Below are 18,598 nucleotides of genomic sequence, written 5' to 3'. Positions count from 1 at the left end.
CCACTGTACTCCAGCCTAGGTGACAGGGGGAGACTCTGTCTCAAAGGAAAGGCAGAGGGAGGTCTGAATTGTTCTTCTTCATGCTGAAAAGAAGAGATATTGGTGGGGGCAGGGGAGGAGAGACCATAATTAGATATTAGAAGCCAGGAGAGCTGGGTTGAGAACCCTGCATGGAGGACAGAAAAAAAGGAGACATGATGGCTAATAGCTAGAGAGGAGATTTTAGGGATGACAGAGCTCTTTTGACAGCTGTGTGGTGATCAGCGTAACCTCCAATCTCCTATACTATTTTCAGTAATACCTACATAGCTATACTGCTCTGTTGAGCAGCTTTCTGTTGGAAAGCTGAGACAATACCCAGGACTGCTGCAAAGGTGAGAATGAGGACTCCTCCAAGCGGCCAGGTCACACTTGAGTCGCCCTCAGTTGGTTTTTAGAGAGCACCCTGGCAGTAGAACACCAGCTTTTCAAACCTGACCCAGGTTTTTAACACAGTGCCTGTGTACTGAGGTAAGAACAGAAGCAAACAAAAGGGAACACTATCTTGGCTTGTGGAAGGGCTCATTCTTGGTTCTTCTTCCACCTCCGTTGGGGACTGTCCAGGAATAAGAATCCCAAACTCAAATGACCTTAGGACACAAGGCACACCCACAAATGGGAAAAGCTGCTGTGTGTAAGATAATAGGGTATGTCAGGGCCTGTTGGGAACTGGAGGTTACAAATCCCTTCTAAAGGCTTTCAAAATCAATATTTAGGAGAAAAAAGTGGTGACCAAGAAATGTCTGTGTACAGGATTCAAGACCCCTACTGGACTTGTCCAAATGTGACTACAAAGTTAAGTATTCAAGTCAATGGCTGGCCCAAGGCCAGTATCCAGGTATTTTAGACAGAACCTCTTCCGAAAGCCATTTTTGCCTGGAATCACCACGGATAATCTAAAGAAAATTAAAATGTGATAAATGAGCTCCTTTCAAATAATTCTGGTGTATTAAAATATCTTTCGACAGATCACTCAGAAACTACATATACAAAATAATTTTTCATGGGTCCAACAAGTCAAGTTTCAGAAGGTTTAAGTTAAAATAATTATATTCCATTAAAAGTTGTCAGAGAACTGGGGAAGGGGCAGGGAACGGAGAAAGGAAGGTTATTCCAAAGTCTTGGCAAACATGGTAAGTTTTCTCTGCGGAGTTTATCACTAAACCACTAACCCCAAACACAGCCAAAACTGCAATGGTATAGAGACAGCCATACCAAAGTAGAGCAGGGACCCGTCCTTTTCCCAGGCTCCAGAACTCCTTAAAAATAGGAGGCAATTTACACTATAAGCACTTGATGTCCTGGTGCCATAGCCAGATAACCAGACAGGGGCATTCCATGAGGGCTTCAGCCTGACTTTGGAGCTCTAGAAATGTAATCCTTGATGACTTCAAAGCCCCACATTCTGTGTCCAAGTCAGTCTCCCCTAGTCAGGCCACTCTCTGCCCAGCTCGCTATACTTTATGACACTAAGGAGGAAAGAAGAGAGACTTTAGAAAAATCCTTACCTGTAGCTGCTGGTCTAATTCTGGAAATTCCAAAGGAGTGGAGTCTTCAGGGGGTGTATCATCTGAAACAAGAACATGAAATGATTCTTCACTATGGAGCTCTTTCTTGTAGGAGAGGTGCCCTGTTGGGACCGTCCTTGGACTCCCCCATAGTTAGACCATCAGTGTACACTGTTTCAGTCATTTTCATCACTTCAGTTGGGGACAGACAGAGTGTAAAGGACAATTTTGCTCGTTTTCTGTACACACAGATGCGTGGAGAGCTTAGTTGGCCCGAACAAAATTTTGCAAGCAAATATCAGAATCCTCAAATGTCCAGGCTGGTAGCTCTCCAATTAAGAAGGACTGCTTGTCTTTCAATACTCTTACATTGGCCAAAACCAAAAAATATGATATGAAACAAAATGCTTTAATAAGGTGCTAATGAGGTGGCCAGAAGGACTTTAATGGGACAGGAGAACATGTTAGTGAAAAGTAGAGGCGTTCGTTCTGCTCTGAATGACTCCAAGTACCGCAAGCTGTGACAGTATTGCTGTCTGCTCCTACCACAAACCACACTAACAGGCAGTTAACCAGAAACTCGTTCTGGGTTACAGTGAGAAACAGGCAGCAACCCAAATGGGGCATTTCTTTCCAATACACCAGGCAGCACTCCTACCCTGCGGCAGAATTCACAGCTTTGTTAGAGAGCACCAGAGCCCAGAGAGTCCCAAAAGACCTCCTAACTCGTGCTTACGTTGACTGGTTGGCAATAAGCAGCTGTTGCTGGATCGGAAGATAAAGTTCTAAGAAGCATTTGAGGAAATCTGAACAAAATATAGGTCAGAATATCCAAGTCATCCCCAAATCTCTTCAAGAACATAGTGCTGACCCAGCCTTGGTGCTAGAAAGCAGAACCTCTGGTATCTCCAGGTACTCTCCGGCTCTAAGGGTTCATTGGCCACTCATTTCCAATCCCTACCCCAGTATATATACAGTACACATATACATACAGTACAGGTACAGTAGATACATATACAGTACACATACACATACAATACAGATACACACACACATGCATATATAATAGAGATACAGTACAGATACATACAGAGTACACATATACATACAGTACAGGTACAGTAGATACATATACAGTACACATACACATACAATACAGATACACATACACATGCATATGTAATAGAGATACAGTACAGATACATACAGAGTACACATATACATACAGTACAGGTACAATACAGATACATATACAGTACACATATACAATACAGATATAGTACACATACACATATAATAGAGATACAGTACAGATACATATACAGTACACATATGTACAATACACATACAGTTATATACAGTACACATACAGATACAGTACAGATACATACATACATGGTACACATACATATACACATACAGTACACATATATATAATAGAGACAGTACAGATACATATACAGTACACATATATGTACAGTACAGGTACAGTAAGATATACACAGTACACATACAGATACAGTACGGATACATATGCAGTACATATACATATGTGCAGTACAGTACATATACATATACAGTACATACACACAGTACACATATACAGTGCAGATACATATACAGTACAGATACAGTGCATATACTATATATACAGTACACTTATACATATAGTACACATACATATACAGTACATATACATAGTACATATGCATATATACATATACAGTGTACATACACATATACAGTACACATACATCTACATATATTGTACATATACGGTATGTATGCAAAATATAAGGTGAAAAAATGATTTAAAAACCAAAGCTATTTTAAATTATAATAAAGCAAGAAAAGATAATAGTTTTTATGTTTTCATAGTCATCACCAAATTTCTTGATTAAAAACTGGTTGATGTTCTTTTTGAACTACAGGGAGTGGTATGGGCCACACACAACACAGAAACAAGTATCCTCTCCCAATGCGCTGATAGTACAGTCCAGAATAAAATGTAGTACACAAGGCATTTCTGGCATCTAAGGCATTGAAGGCATCGAAGATAATCACCAGAAAGATAATTTAAACAAGCACGGTATTCACTTTGACCAAAGCCCTCAAGGGTCATATCACTTAATAGTCTCTGGTATATTTTAGTCAAGAGTAGTATAACAATACTTCCATATAAAAGTAGTTTAAAATAATGACAGTGCATCACCACATTTGAATCTGTTTTGTATCTGCACCTATGCTAGACAATGGCTGTCCTCAGATTCAGTGATATCACTTAACTTTAGCTCACAGAACAAGCAGAAACTGAGAAATTTCCCAAGCCCCTTGCTGCAGGTTAGAAGACAGTCTTCAGAGGAATTGGGATTCAGTCCCCAGGCCCTTTGAATGCTCTACTTAGACTAGAAGTGATAAATTCTGCCCATTACTGTGCCTTGTTAAATCCACCCCAACATTTGCAAAGAATTGGACAAAAGGCAGAAATAATGCACTTGTCACCACTGACCCTTTAGAGGTAGGCTTCATTATAAAACCTATGCTTTGTGAAACTGATTTTGGTCTTAACTGTATTTACATTCACTGCAGTACAAGTTTAATAACCTAGACATCACAATCATTTTAGCTCACTGGGTCCAAGGCCAGAATGATTTGGCAAAGGTAAATGGGAACATATTCTACTTGTGCATCCCAACCCTAATAATCATAGACAAGCAGGCACTTGTTGGAAGGAGAAACCACTTCTGTAAAGTATGAGAGCAGCTAAGACAGTCTAGAATTCTAGAAGACAGCCAGGAATGAACCTCAAGGCTTCCTGAGACTTAATCCGCCTTGCCTCCTGTGAAGTCACACTCCTTCCTGCTTAATTATTTAAAAAAAAAAAAAAAAAAAAAAAAATTCTTCATTTACTTTACTACAGTAATGTAAATAGCAAACACCTGGTATCAACAGAATTAATGAGGCCCACTGTGGAAATCTACATCCTTATTTATAGTCACACCATGTCCAGTCAAACATATGTGACCATACTGATAATTTTACAGATAAATAAAGTAGCTTCAAATTGGACTCCTTGAGTTGAAATAAAAGTCTAATTGATTAACATAGAAATCAACATACATATGGATGTTTTAGAGAGTCGAGCAAAATAAAAAGTAAGACTTTTGTTAAAGAATGGATCAAGCTGGATTAACCCAAGCAGGAAATAGCAGCGGAAACAAGAAGACCAAAGACAGATGTACGAAGCCTACCAAGTCTGAAAGCCAGGCCTGTATTTCACTGTTTGATGCCATCTGGTTTAGCTGGCATCCCTAGCAGCCAGAAATTTCAGGGCTTGCGAAGCTGCTTACAAAGCTGCCCCAAGTTGATGTGTGGTGTGTTTACTTTTAAACAGTGGCTGCCTTCTTTGACTGGTTTTAAAAATAGGCAAATATTCTAAAAGCAGGATGATGAATCACTGGATTGGGCCAAAAGGAAAGAAGGAAAATGACTCAGGCTGACTAGTAGCACAGCTGTTCCAAAAACATTTGGCTGAATCGTTGTAAAACATTTTGACAGTGATACCGGATCGGAGTTCCTGACAGCAGTTAAGTTTGTTTTGACAATTCCAGAAGCATAAAGTAGACTGTACAGTAGCTGTACAAGAGACCCTCCAGCAAATTTAGCTTTTTTCAAAAGAAAATAGTTGCTAGATATGTTTATAATGGGACAAAATCACAGCACAAGTATACTTTTATTAAAATCTATTTACCAAATATTTATTGTGCAAGACTGGGGCTGAGACTTATGCAAAATGAGCAAATCACTTTATCATATTTTTAATGCATTAAGGAAGTAATTTGAAGGCTTCCTCTTCAAAATGGCACTGTAGACTTACCAGACCAAGCAAAATGTATCCTAAGAAAGTTTTTAAAGGATTAAATATAAAGGAGAGAAGAGGAAAATTTTTTATATAAACAGATGTTCACTGCTTGTTTGGCAAATACAATGTGACGAAGCCAATGTCCTTAAGATAGAACTTTCCTATTGACCACCCAACCGTTGTGATGTACCATGGTACATTTGACGATGGGCTCTTTTCAACATCTATTGAGCAGCTGTTGTGTTGGTTTCAGGATTCTTTTGTTTGTAGATTCCCTTCAATTGTCTTCTCTGTGTTTCTCCATAACTTGAACAAATAGGACACATTGGGTCTGTAATCCAAATCCTCCCTGTTATTTAGCAATGAGAGCTAGCAATCAGTTAGCAGAGAATATTGAAACTGGAAAGGACTAGGCAACCGTCTGGTCCAGCCCCCTCAGAGTAGAGCTAAACACAAGGACCCCAAAAAGGGAAAGAAGCTACCCAAGACTCTGTGATTCGTGGCCATGTAAGATTAAGGGGTGTCCCCCAGCCCTGGGCTCTTTCTATCATCCCACTCCGCTCTTCTGCACTTACTAGTCCACAGGTTCTCAGACTTGTATTTCATGAACCAGTAAAATTTTCCCTAAAATATTCTGGCCAGGCACAGTGACTCATACTTGTAATCCTAGCACTTTGAGAGGCCCAGGCAGGAGGATCACTTCAGGTCAGGAGTTCGAGACCAGCCTGGCCAACACAGTGAAAGCCCATCTCCACTAAAAATTCAAAAATCAGCCTGGCATGGTGGTGTGTGCCTGTAGTCCCAGCTACTCGGGAGGCTGAGACAGGAGAATCACTTGAACCCAGGAGGCTGCAGTGAGAACCGGAGGTTGCAGTGAGCCAAGATCAAGCCCCTGCACTCCAGCCTGGGCAACAGAGCTAGACTCCATGTCAAAAAAAAAAAAAAAGTCCCTAAAATATTGGGAATTACATCTTAAGAGCATCCAACTATTTCTTTGGCTAGTGAAGATGATTCAAAAATGACCACCGAATATCATTAGTATCCCTTTATGATAGAGAGAACATTTCAACACCAAAATCATAAGGCAATCATAGAGTAAAGGAGTGGTCATTATATTTAGCTTTACAGATGAAAATAAACATATACCCAAAACACCTCACTGTCGTACCCTTCTTTCTTTCTTTATATCAGAGGGGTGAAAACTTCATCAAAGCCAGACTGGGTTTTGAGAACACTGTTCTAAACAACATCTTCACTGTGTTTTGCAGTCAATCATCTCTCCTTCCCACTGTGCTCACCATTGTAGACATAACTGGGGTGTAAGTTGAGAAGCCCTAAATCCTTGTTAAAAAGTGTTTAGGCTGCCACATGGAGAAGACCTCAGGAGAGGGGAAGCCATGCCCAGAGGACATTCCCAAGCCCACTGCACTCCCCAAGCAGAACACAAGGGGAAGCCTTGCCCAGGATCCACTGAATTTGTTGACATTTCTTGCAGTTACAGCTGGCTTCATGGGCACTGGACCTATGTGATCACACAGAGCCCTCCCTCCATATGGGCCCCACGCTTAATTTAATACTCTGCTAGAGTGTCTTGAATTTCTTAATAATTTTTGAATGAGGAACGCTGAATTTTCATTTTGCACCATGCCCTGTAAATTATGAAGTTAATTCTACCTGCAGTATGACCTCTGAGTGCTGGTGTCCTGTAAATTGTCCTGCAGGTCACCAGGGACAAACTGACACTTACAAGGCAGGTGAATCTGGGTAGTGGCTTAAGTGCTGAGGCTCATACAGAAACTTTCCTGGGAACTGTTTGCCTACGAAGGCTCCTAACCACTAAGAACACAGCAGGTCAGTACAGTGTTCAGTAGGACACAGACTTGAATTTGAATCTCAGGTTGGCCACTTTTTAATTGGTGAATGTAAACAATTGGCATAATCTTCTTGAGACTCAGTTTCCTGCTCTGCAAAATGGCAAGGGTATTACCTGTCTCTGAAACTTGCTATTGATAAAGGAATGTGTATGTCAATCACTATCCTAAAGCCCAGCACCCAGAAAATAACCAGTAATAATAATGAATGCTTAATATAATTAAGTTCACTTTTCATTCTTTTTCACCATCAACCTGACCAAAGGGGTAATGTGGAGACAGGGCAGCTGTGTGTGTAGATATGTGAGTAGTGGCAGGAGATGGGAAATTATTCTTCTTCATCATCTGAATAATATAAAGGCAACACACAGGGTTAAGGTCACTGACTCTAATTACTGAGTTCTCCCTCTGCCACTTAAGGGAGATTTCCCTGATGCAGCTATAACCTCAGGTCTTGTGGATTTACTCTCTTCATTTAAATGTGAATTTAAGGATCTCCTGTCTAGGCACAGTGGCTTATGCCTGTAATTCCAGCACTTTGGGAGGCTGAGGTGAGAGGATTGCTCCAGTTCAAGAGTTTGAGACCAGCCTAGGTAACATGGCAAAACCCCATCTCTATAAAAAATACAAAACAATTAGCCAGGCGTGGTGGCACATACCTGAAGTCCCAGCTACTTGAGAGGCTGAGGCAGGACGATTGCTTGAGAATGGGAGGTGAAGGATGCAGTGAGCAGAGGTCATGCTACTACACTTGAGCCTCAGTGACAGAGTAAGAACCTTGTCTCAAAAAAAAAGAATTTACTTACAAACACTTTTCATATGAAAGACTGTAAAAAAATATTTATGCATGAAAGGTCTTTGAGTACTGTCATTTTAAATCTAAATATAAATTAATATTTTATTTTTAGGAATAAAATATGTGACAAAAGGTAACCAATGCACATTTCTAATATATCCAAAAAGTTTAATTTCTAGATACCTAAGTCCTTGTTAGAGTATCACATAGTTTTAAGACACATCAAAAGCTTCTTAAAACTTTGCTTCCTGCTTATTAAACGCTAGAGATGTGAATCCTTTAATATACATCGGATTTTCAGGACCCATAAAATTACAAGTATAGCTACAGAGATGAATATGAATATTAACGCAGATATGGATAAAGGTAGAGATTTCGTATGGCAAAGCAGATTTTCAGTTCTTTATAAATTAATAAACATGATGGTATCTTAACCAGTACCTAAAATTGTCAGACTAATAAGACCAGGCATCAGTAGACTGGTTTTGCTCAGCAAAAAGAGACTTGATTTAGTCAAGGACAATTTCTTTTTTTTTTTTTTTGAGACAGAGTCTCACTCTGTCACCCAGGCTGGAGTGCAGTGATGCGATTTCGGCTCCCTGCAACCTCCGCCTCCTGGGTTCAAGCGATCCTCCTGCCTCAGCCTCCCGAGTAGCTGGGACTACAGGCACCTGCCACCATGCCCAGCTAATTTTTTGTATTTTTAGTAGATATGGGGTTTCACCGTGTTAGCCAGGATGGTCTCCATCTCCTGACCTCATGATCCCCCCACCTCCACCTCCCAAAGTGCTGGGATTACAAGCGTGAGCCACCACGCCCAGCCAAGGACAAATTTTATGTTTCTTGGAAACACCTATTCACAATTATTGTAGCTATCATTTTGTGAATGTCATTGATTTATCCTGTTGTTAGAATATTTTGACTGGCTTAGGTTATAACATACTCACTGTCTGAAAAGCACCTGCCTCAAGAAGAGCTTATCGGGGCCAGGTTCAGTGGCTTATGCCTGTTATCTCAGCACTTGGGGAGGCCGACATGAGTGGATTGCTTGAACTCAGGAGTCCAAGCCTAGCCTGAGCAACATAGTGAGATGCTGTCTCGACAAAAAATAAACAAGAAACTGGGTATCGTGGTGCATGCCTGCAGTCCTAGCTACTTGGGAGGCTGAAGTGGGAGGATAGCTTGAGACCAGGAGGTTGAGGCTGCAGTGAGCCAAGACTGCACCACTGCACTCCAGCCTGGGCAACAGAGTGAGACCGTGCCTAAATAAAGAAATAAATAAGCAAACAAACAAGAACCTACTGGAAGTATATTTATCCTTTAGCACACCACCAAATAAAATTTACTCCTTTTTTTCTTCTCTCCTACCACAACATACCAGAAGTAACCTTCCTCCATCAACCCCATGGCCCTTGGGAAGCTATTCGTTGTCAGGAAGCTTTGAGCTTTCTCTCATAACATGAACTCTGCCTCTAAATGGGCAATTAAGTAACAGTCCTGAGGACCTGGCTTTGAACCCTCCTTCTATTTATTAATTACATGATTTGAAGCAAGTCACTTCATCTCACTTAGCAAACATTCATTTCCACTTCTGTGAAAGCGAGTGGAATAGCACCTTCCTGTGGGGCTGCAGCCAATATTAAATTGATGAGAAGATGCCAGTAAAAGCACTACTCCTAAGTATTCAGTAAACATTCACTTCCTTTCTGGCCTTTCTTCACAACTTTAAGTAATACATTCCAACCAATAAATCCCATAGGATCTCAGCCTTTTCATCAGACACCAGGATAATGAACCCCAAGTGGTTACAGATAGTGCATTACTGATTTCATAAGTGTTTCATAATTACGTTTCTACTATAGTTCTCAACTCTGCGCGCCATCAGAAATGTAAATATAGGAGACACCCACCTTCCACCCTGCCCTTAAGGCACTTTTGACTGAATGTTGTCACTGCATGCTGAGACAGCTTTAAATGTAAGCTCATGTTGGGACAGAGGTGATTCGAGAGAGTTCATAGTGACTGTCTGAGCCTCGGTTTCCTGCAAATTCCTGGTTCCTGGTGTCTAAAATCCTAGTGGGAACTTTACCCCTTAACTTCCTACAGAGTTCCCTGTGAATATGGAAAAAAAAAAAAAAAAAAAAAAAGCCAGAGAGGGGGCCTGGGTGCCGTGGCTCACGCCTGTAAGTCCAGCACTTTGGGAGGCCAAGGTGGGCGGTCACCTGAGGTCAGGAGTTTGAGACCAGACTGGCCAACATGGGGAAATCCCATGTCTATTAAAAATACAAAAATTAGCTGGGTGTGGTAGCGGGCGCCTGTTATCCCAGCTACTCAGGAGGCTGAGGCAGGAGAGTGGCTTGAACCCAGGAGGTGAAGGTTGCAGTGAGCCAAGATCACACCACTGCACTCCAGCCTGGGTGACAGAGTGAGACTCCATCTCAAAAAAAAAAGAAGAGAGGAGAAAATGGTAAACTCAATATTCATTTATAGCTTAGCGTGGATGAGGTTTTCTAGAGTCATTCCAGAGAACAATGATTAAAAGTATGGAGAGAAGAAACTACTAGAAACCCTTAGGATCCTGAGGCGGACAAGGAGAATAATACTGAAGGTGGAAAAGGTTGAAGGAAGAGGACAGCGACAAAAGACACTTGGTGGCTGGTCCGAGTACAATGGTGTTTACAATTAATTAATCACAACCAGCAACAGATTTCTTTGTTCCTTCTTTTCTCTCAGTGTTTTACTTGACTAGCCTTAAAAAATAACGATAAATAAAAAGACACTTCACCTGCACCGCAATTTTGCTGAGAGCCAGTTTTAGAAGTGTACACAAAAAGATTTCACATAACACCCAACTTGTTGCATTAGATTCAAAGGTAGCTATTGCAACCACTCCATGTAATTCTCCCTACCACACAAAACATCCTGATATTTGAGGAGAAAATTGTATTATTTAAAAGAGACACCAATGGTATAGGTTCTGGAGATCGAGACCATCCTGGCTAACACGGTGAAACGCCGTCTCTACTAAAAAATACAAAAAAAAAAAAAACCTAGCCGGGCGTGGTGGCGGGCGCCTGTAGTCCCAGCTACTCAGGAGGCTGAGCCAGGAGAATGGCGTGAACTCAGGAGGCGGAGCTTGCAGTGAGCCAAGATCCGGCCACTGCACTCCAGCCTGGGCGACAGAGCGAGACTCTGTCTCAAAAAAAGAAAAAAAACTAAATGTCATACAATTAATTCATATCCAGATATAAAAAATTTCTAATAGCCTGAAAGAATTGTTTTTGAGATAGGGTCTTGCTATGTCACCCAGGCTGGAGTGCAGTGGTGGAATCATGGCTCATTGCAGCCTCAATCCCCAAGACTCAAGCAAGTGCCCTGGTAGTTGGGACTGCAGACATGCACCACCACGCCCAGCTTATTTTTTTATTTTTTTACAGAAATAGGTCTCATTATGTTGCCCAGGCTGGTCTTCCCTGGCCTCAAGTGATCCTCCTGGCTCAGCTTCCCAAAGTGTTGGGATTATAGGCATGAGCCACCGTGCCTGGCCAGAAAGAATTTTAAAAACAAAATATTAAAAGCTACCAGCTTGAGCTGATACTAGTATTCTTGACTCTTTCTAAATAAAACAAAAAACTGCTCTAAAAAATGCAAAAGACAGAGAGAATTCCAAAGCCAAGGTCTAAATTTACAAGGAGCATGACAGATTTTAGCTTAGCTGAAGATGAAGAAAAGTCTCAAATAATTAACAAGAAATCCTAATGTCTGTCCAACTCTAAATTCCCTCTAGCTGGAGAAGGGCCAGTGATTCTTGAATAACCCAAGAGGTAGGATTCATATTTTTCTTCTGCACTTTTTTCTATTAAGAGAATTAATTCCATGAAGTTTCCAGTTTAGGAAGTTTTAACTCTTTGAAGTTCCCAGTTTAGAAATCATACTGATTATCATTCATATCATTAGCTCATTAAAGACAGGCATCACTGCCTCTGGAAATTACCATTAGCTAAGTATTACTTTAAAAACTAATATATATATATAAAAAAATATATATATAAAATATATATATACTTGACTAGCCATATATATATATATATATGCTCCAAAACCTTGCTTCCTTTATTTAAGGACCCCTGGAGGTCCATGTTCTATTCAAAGTCTTATGGCTCATTCTGCTATCACTGAACAATGACCAACTCCTCATCTACCAGGGCCAGTCTGTCACCAAGTCCTTTCAACCCTTCTTTCAAAATGGACTCTGAATTCAGTCATCCCATTACAGTATCTAATGCAGGCTCTCATCACTTGGTACCATTATAAAAAGCCTCTTCCATTCTCCCATCTCTCCACATTCCAGACTATTCCACCAAACATTTACCATTTTCATCATATTATTCCCTTTTCTAAGGACTTTTGACATTTCTTCACTTTTGATCAAGTCCAAACCCTTTTGCTGAACTTTGAAGATTGACTTGGTAACCCTAGTCTATTGCTATCTAAACAGGTACCCTATGTAAGTATCTAAAACAATGCCCGGCTCAAGCAGGGCACGTAGACATGTTACTCTTCCACAGTTCAGACCTCTGCTCCAAACGACTAGTTTTAGTCTTTTTTGAACACACCATGTTCTTCCTGACTCTTACGTTTTGCTCCTGCTTTCTGTTTAGAGGGAAAAGAAAGAAAACTGGTTACAAGATATGTAGCCCCCTTTTTTGTATCTAGTACCCAGGAATGGCATCTGTCCTGTACTGCTCTTCTATACTCTACCTGCCCTCAAGCCCAGTTTGACTATCACCTCTTCCAAGAAGCTATTACTAACTGCTCTGGGTGACACAGACTTTTCTCCAAACACCTCTGCCTTCCAAAGCCCATGGGAGGTCATACTGTTCTCTTTTGCACATCCCACTCACCTTTGGCAGAGTGCTGGAAACACTGAAACCCAATAAATTCAGCTAATTGACCAGAGGAAAAATAGGACATGAACAATCTACTAACTGCATAACTAGTCCCCAAATAACTGCCAGTCAATAATGCTATAAAATCTACCTTGATGTCAAGCAGAAGTGTGAGATGTAGGTGAGACACAACTACTCAGTGGTATACATTTCCCTTGATACTCCACAGTCAGTTATAATTTCAGGGATAAGTTGAATGCTTAATTTGTATCAAGCACTCTGCTAAATACCTTACCTATAAGGTGTCATTGGCTTCTTATTACAACCCTGTGAATTAATACTACTATTCTCATCTTATAGGAAACTGAATTTCAGCAAGGTGGAATGATCATACAAATAGTGTTGGAGGTAGGTCTAGAAATCATGCCTCTCTGGCTGTAAAGCCTATGTCCTTAACCTCTACACTAAATCATCTCAGGAATATATAGTCCTGAAATGACCAGATGAAATGAGCACTAGACTAGGCTTATCAGAAATCAACATGTTGGGCCGGGCGCAGTGGCTCATGCCTATCAGCACTTCGGGAGGCTGAGGCGGGCAGATCGACTGAGGTCAAGAGTTTGAGACCAGCCTGGCCAATGTGGTGAAACCCCGTCTCTACTGAAAATACAAAAATTAGGCAGGCGTGGTGGTGGGTGCGTGTAATCCCAGCTACTCGGGAGGCTGAGGCAGGAGAATCGCCTCAGGGAGGCAGAGGTCGCAGTGAGCCAATATCACACCACTGCATGCCAGCCTGGGCGACAGAGACTCTCTCTCAAAAACAAAAACAAAAACAAAAGAAAAGAAAGAAATGAACATGTCAATATTCACAAGCAAAGATGTCTCCTTTTCTCATGGACTCTGCTTATTCATCAACAATAAATCCAACAATATAGAATCACTCCCAAAAAGTCCACCTAGTGCCCTCATTTACTATGAAAGTCTAGGGGGTTTTCCTTTGTTTCCCCCTAAATGTGTGGTCTGCAGGCCACATGCACTGGAATTCAAAAGGCATGCACAGCTCGCTTGATGGCAAGTGTTTTCCTGTGTGACACTCCACATGTTCCTTATTCAAGAATTCAAAGGGAGTGTCCCAAATATCTGCAAAGCATCTTTTCGGGCACTCAGAGCCGCATGTATGTGCAAGAATACAGAGTCCTGGGCCCTGACTATTCTTTGAAATCTTGCATTTGTGATATGCATAAAACATAGGAGGGGGTTTTCTTTTCCTTCTTACAACAATAATGGGTCTCCTGAATCAGAATATATAGGAGTGGGGGCCTTAGAACATGTGTTTTCAATGAGTGCTCTCAGGTGATGATTTTAATCAGGCAAGGTTGAGAAACACTGAACCTCAGCTCCTGCCCTAGGTTCTCCAGGTAGGTGCCCTTTCTAGAGATATGGGGACACACTGACCATAAGATTAAAATACTTAATTTGGGGAGTTTTTTTCATAAGCATCTTTTGGTGGGGCTTGAGGGTAGGAATTATTTAAAATAAATTGTAATCCCTTTTGGAGGCTACCTATTAAAAACCATGAATTTTGAAAGTGGGCATTCTGGAGTCATTTGAAAGAGAAGAGAAAGAGACTGGAACAAACCAATATAAATTGATGGATGAGAAACATCTGCGAGCTCCTACTCAGAGACCAAGAGAGTTCCAACAATGGTGACAAATTAATTGCAAGTTGTACATCTCGTACTTCAAGAAAGGTTATTCAGGCAAACCAAAGATGGAGATTTCACCTCTCCATGGCTCTTTTCTGTAAATAAATTAAGTTTTGTTACAATGTTGACAAGGGAACAGTACATTTGGTCCAAAATTATAATGTAATAATACTGCTTGAGATAAATAAGCTTTATATACTGAAATTTTCTTTGTGAGGCTGTTGATTGTAACAGGGCTTGTTCTGCTCACATGCAGCATGACCGAAAAAGAAAGGAAATTATACATTTTCCTTCCCTCTGGATTTTGGGCTTGCATGTGTGTGTCTTGAGAGCTAGCCACTCAAGATGCCATGAAAAGCACTGACTATTCCTTGAAATCTTGCGTTCATGAAATGCATAAAAACAGAAAGGGCTTTCATTTTTCCTTTTGGAGAAGCAGCATGGAAAAACAGAGAAAGTTCAGACTTCAAGCCTAGGGCCCTGAGTTCAGAACATAACTCCATTACTTACAGTGTGGTCTCTGGGCGGCAATCTCTGTCTCTGTACATAAGGAATACTAATACTAATGCCTACGTTGCACGTTTTTTTGTTTTGTTTTGTTTTGTTTGTTTTTGAGACGGAGTCCTGCTCTGTCACCCAGGCTGGAGTGCAGTGGCATGATCTCCGCTCACTGCAAGCTCCACCTCCCGGGTTCACACCATTCTCCTGCCTCAGCTTCCCGAGTAGCTGGGACTACAGGTGCCCGCCACCATGCCCAGCTAATATTTTTTGTAATTTTAGTAGAGACAGGGTTTCACCATGTTAGCCAGGATGGTCTTGATCTCCTGACCTCGTGATCCACCTACCTCGACCTCCCAAAGTGCTGGGATTATAGGCGTGAGCCACTGTGCCCGGCAGCATGGTTGTTTTAAGGATGAGAGAGAATATAGGTGAATGCTTATTATGACAGAGAAGTATAGTTAATGGCAGTTGTCATTTCTATGTTGGGGTAGGTTGATTTGCCTGTTGGGAGGATTTCTTCTTACCACTGTCTTTCAGAGTGACCCTGAGTGAGGACACAGTATAACGGCAGATCATGGAAAGACGTTTAGAAAAATAGATTATGAAGAGTCAAGCCTTCACCTCTTCCTACTATGGAATACATCTCCATTGGAGGCTAACAGTCTAGGAAACACCAGGTTAAATGTGTTGCCTGGCATAGTAACCCCAAGCCTGCAATGGTTGTGTGACATCAGATTTCACAGAGCTCCTTACTTTGCATTATTTTGGAGTGATCCTGTCCCTTTTCAATTATTACTTTTTTAAAATAGAAATGAGGTCTCCCTGTGTTGCCCAGGCTAGTCTCAAAAATCCTGGGCTCAAGGGATCCTCCTGCCTTGGCCTCCCAAAGTGCTGGGATTACAGTCGTTAGCCACCGTGCTGGGCCAATCACTACTTTTTAAAGCATCATCCCTATATGGGCGTTATAGGAACAGAGAGAGAGACAGAGTCCTCAAAAGACCCAAAGTTTAAATGGTAATGTTGTTTAAGCATGTGATTTTAGCAGATGACATTAAGCTAAGAGCAATGGTGGGCGCCAGTGGAAGAGAGCCAAGCCTTCCTTTCCTGAGCACTGTGACCTCCCGCCACATGAGGTCCTTTGTTCAAAAGTGGTGCAATTCAATATGTGTGTTAAGAGGTCACTGAGGGGAGCCATGACGAAGGGCTCTAAGAATGGCAGTTTCACCTCAGACCTTACTATTTAGAGAGGCTCCTCCTCACCTGTCCCATTCATCATTCCTGCTGAAGTCTGTTGATTTAGCCAGAAGTGTGGGAGCACCAGTGAGAAACCAGCATTTCAAACTTAGGCTTCAGCAAATGTTGCTGGAAACGGAACAGTGATATTTTCATATTACCTAACCAACTGCCAGCTCCTAATAAATGTTTCCTCATGCAGTTTTAATAACACACTTTGCTATTGTTAGAAATTGTTATAGCTCAATGAATTTTATTCCAAAAGAAAGCTAGAATGAGGAGGGAGGAGGAAAAAAATGAGTTTAAATGACCCAAGGATTCAAGATGGAGGAAAGCATCACTAGAGGCATTTCTGGAAGCCACCATCTAACGATGCATGATGAAATATCACATTCCCCATCATCAGGTCATGCGAGCATGCAACTTTAAATTTCCCACAGAGGCGTGGTATTGGAAAAGATGCTGGAAAGGTGGGGTACGAGGGAGATAACGCTTCTTCCAGAGCAGAGTATACCTGAGGCGTCATTGAGGCTAAAGGCGATGCGTACAGGCTTGTCGGCAGGTACCCTGGCTGTGCTGATCATGTGGGCACCTGAGCCTCTGCCTTCTCCTGGGTCTTCCAGCTGTGACAGCAAGAGAGAGCCATTGTCACTTTATCTAGCATCATCCCCCTAAATACTCAGAGGCCCTTGGAAATTACAGGTGAAGTTATTAAGCTTAGTAAGCATTATCTGCTTATTCTAAAGATACTCCTAGTTTTGAGCTTTCTTTTTCTACGTCAAAAGTATTTGCCTGCCCCATTTAAATCTTTTTTTTTTCTTGGCTCAAGAAAAAATTGCTTTTGCAATATATATCTAGAATGAATGAAATATTGGAAATATCTCTACCTGCCTTACTTGCTCAGAATCCTTTCATACTGACCAGTTCAATCCTGCCCCATTAAGGTCATATAAAGTATTTTACTTTCAACTGAGGAGGATAAAAAGAGATATAGTCTTAATAAGGTATCAGATGGCTTCAAATTAGACTAGCTTTTCGTGTTCAAAAGCCCAAATTAAATCTGAATTATTAATCTGAGGGTGGTAAAGAATGAGTTTCATGGAATCATTTAAAGAATACCAAAAGTCGCTGGGTGTGGTGTCTCATGCCTGTAATCCCAACACTTTGGGAGGCCGAGGCGGGAGGATCACTTGAGGTCAGGAGTTCAAGACTCACTTGGCCAACATGAGGAAACCCCGTCTCTACTAAAAATATAAAAATTAGTGGGGCGTGGTGGCAGGCAGCTGTAATCCCAGCTACTTGGGAGGTTGAGGCAAGAAAATCGGTTGAACCCAGCAGGCAGAGGTTGCAGTTAACCAAGATCACACCACTGCACTCCTGTCTGGGCAACAGAGTGAGACTTGTCTAAAAAAAAAAATAAGTAAATAAAGAATACCAAAAGCCACTTTAAAATATCTGTTATATTACGAATATCATGTGCTTTAAATATCTGATTACCTGTAAGTCTATCAAACATTTCTAAGGTTGCACATCTTAATCTATAAAAGCAAAAGACAAGACTCAAAAATATCCTATAGATATTCTACTCCATCTATCAAATCATCATTTAATTAATTAACTAAGGTAGAATGAAGGGAAAAAAACATCCTGCAGATAAAATGGAATAGGCAAAAACACATGAATATTTCTGATTATAATCAGAGAATTTAGCCCAAATATATTTTAACCAAGATATTTGATAATTTGATGTCTACAGGGAACTAGGAAAAGATAGTTACAAATACATGATATCTCTTTTATTTAAAAACATATATTTAACTTTTCTATTTTTAGTCCTGCCTCCCCTAAACCCTCTACTTTCCTTCTCATGTAGACAGTAAACCAAAAAACCTGAATGATATTTTAAGGGAAATATCTCTAAAAATGGCAAAGTATAAATAATCTCTTTAGCCATCCTTAAAGAGATTCTGGGAAATGCTTAGCAGGACATTTTCTCACAGCACGGTTTCTGACTTTTTCCCATAACTTTCCTCTATCTAAAAATAGTGTCCAGAACACTGAATTTTGTTTTTAAAAGTATTTATAGAGCCAAAGCCAATACATATATATATACATGTATATTTAGACATACATACATATGGAATCATCTTACCCAGCATATGAAAAAAGATCAGGCTTATACTAAAACCCTAG

At 40.9% G+C, this 18,598-nt stretch overlaps 1 protein-coding gene across 5 annotated transcripts in view; it reads right to left on the bottom strand.

Annotated features, from left to right (window-relative positions):
* MAP3K7CL (MAP3K7 C-terminal like) overlaps positions 1-18,598 on the bottom strand; it is a 104,324-nt gene that overhangs the window by 24,948 nt on the left and 60,778 nt on the right. For 2 of the 5 annotated variants that reach the window (XM_021935548.2, XM_009202392.3), the window contains 2 exons: positions 16,920-17,028; positions 1,548-1,609 (listed from right to left, as the gene is read on the bottom strand). In XM_021935548.2, coding sequence (XP_021791240.1) covers positions 1,548-1,609; positions 16,920-16,989 — 132 coding nt within the window. In that variant the 5' untranslated portion in view covers positions 16,990-17,028. Of the gene's footprint in view, positions 1-1,547; positions 1,610-4,798; positions 5,433-16,919; positions 17,029-18,598 lie in introns of those variants that run through there. The other 3 variants (XM_031665687.1, XM_031665688.1, XM_009202395.4) reach the window with 2 other exon arrangements.

Source organism: Papio anubis, chromosome 4, assembly GCF_008728515.1.
Source record: "Papio anubis isolate 15944 chromosome 4, Panubis1.0, whole genome shotgun sequence".
Taxonomy (NCBI): Eukaryota; Metazoa; Chordata; class Mammalia; order Primates; family Cercopithecidae; genus Papio; species Papio anubis.
Note: the sequence above shows the minus strand (reverse complement) of the source record. Positions and strands in the feature narration are given on the sequence as shown.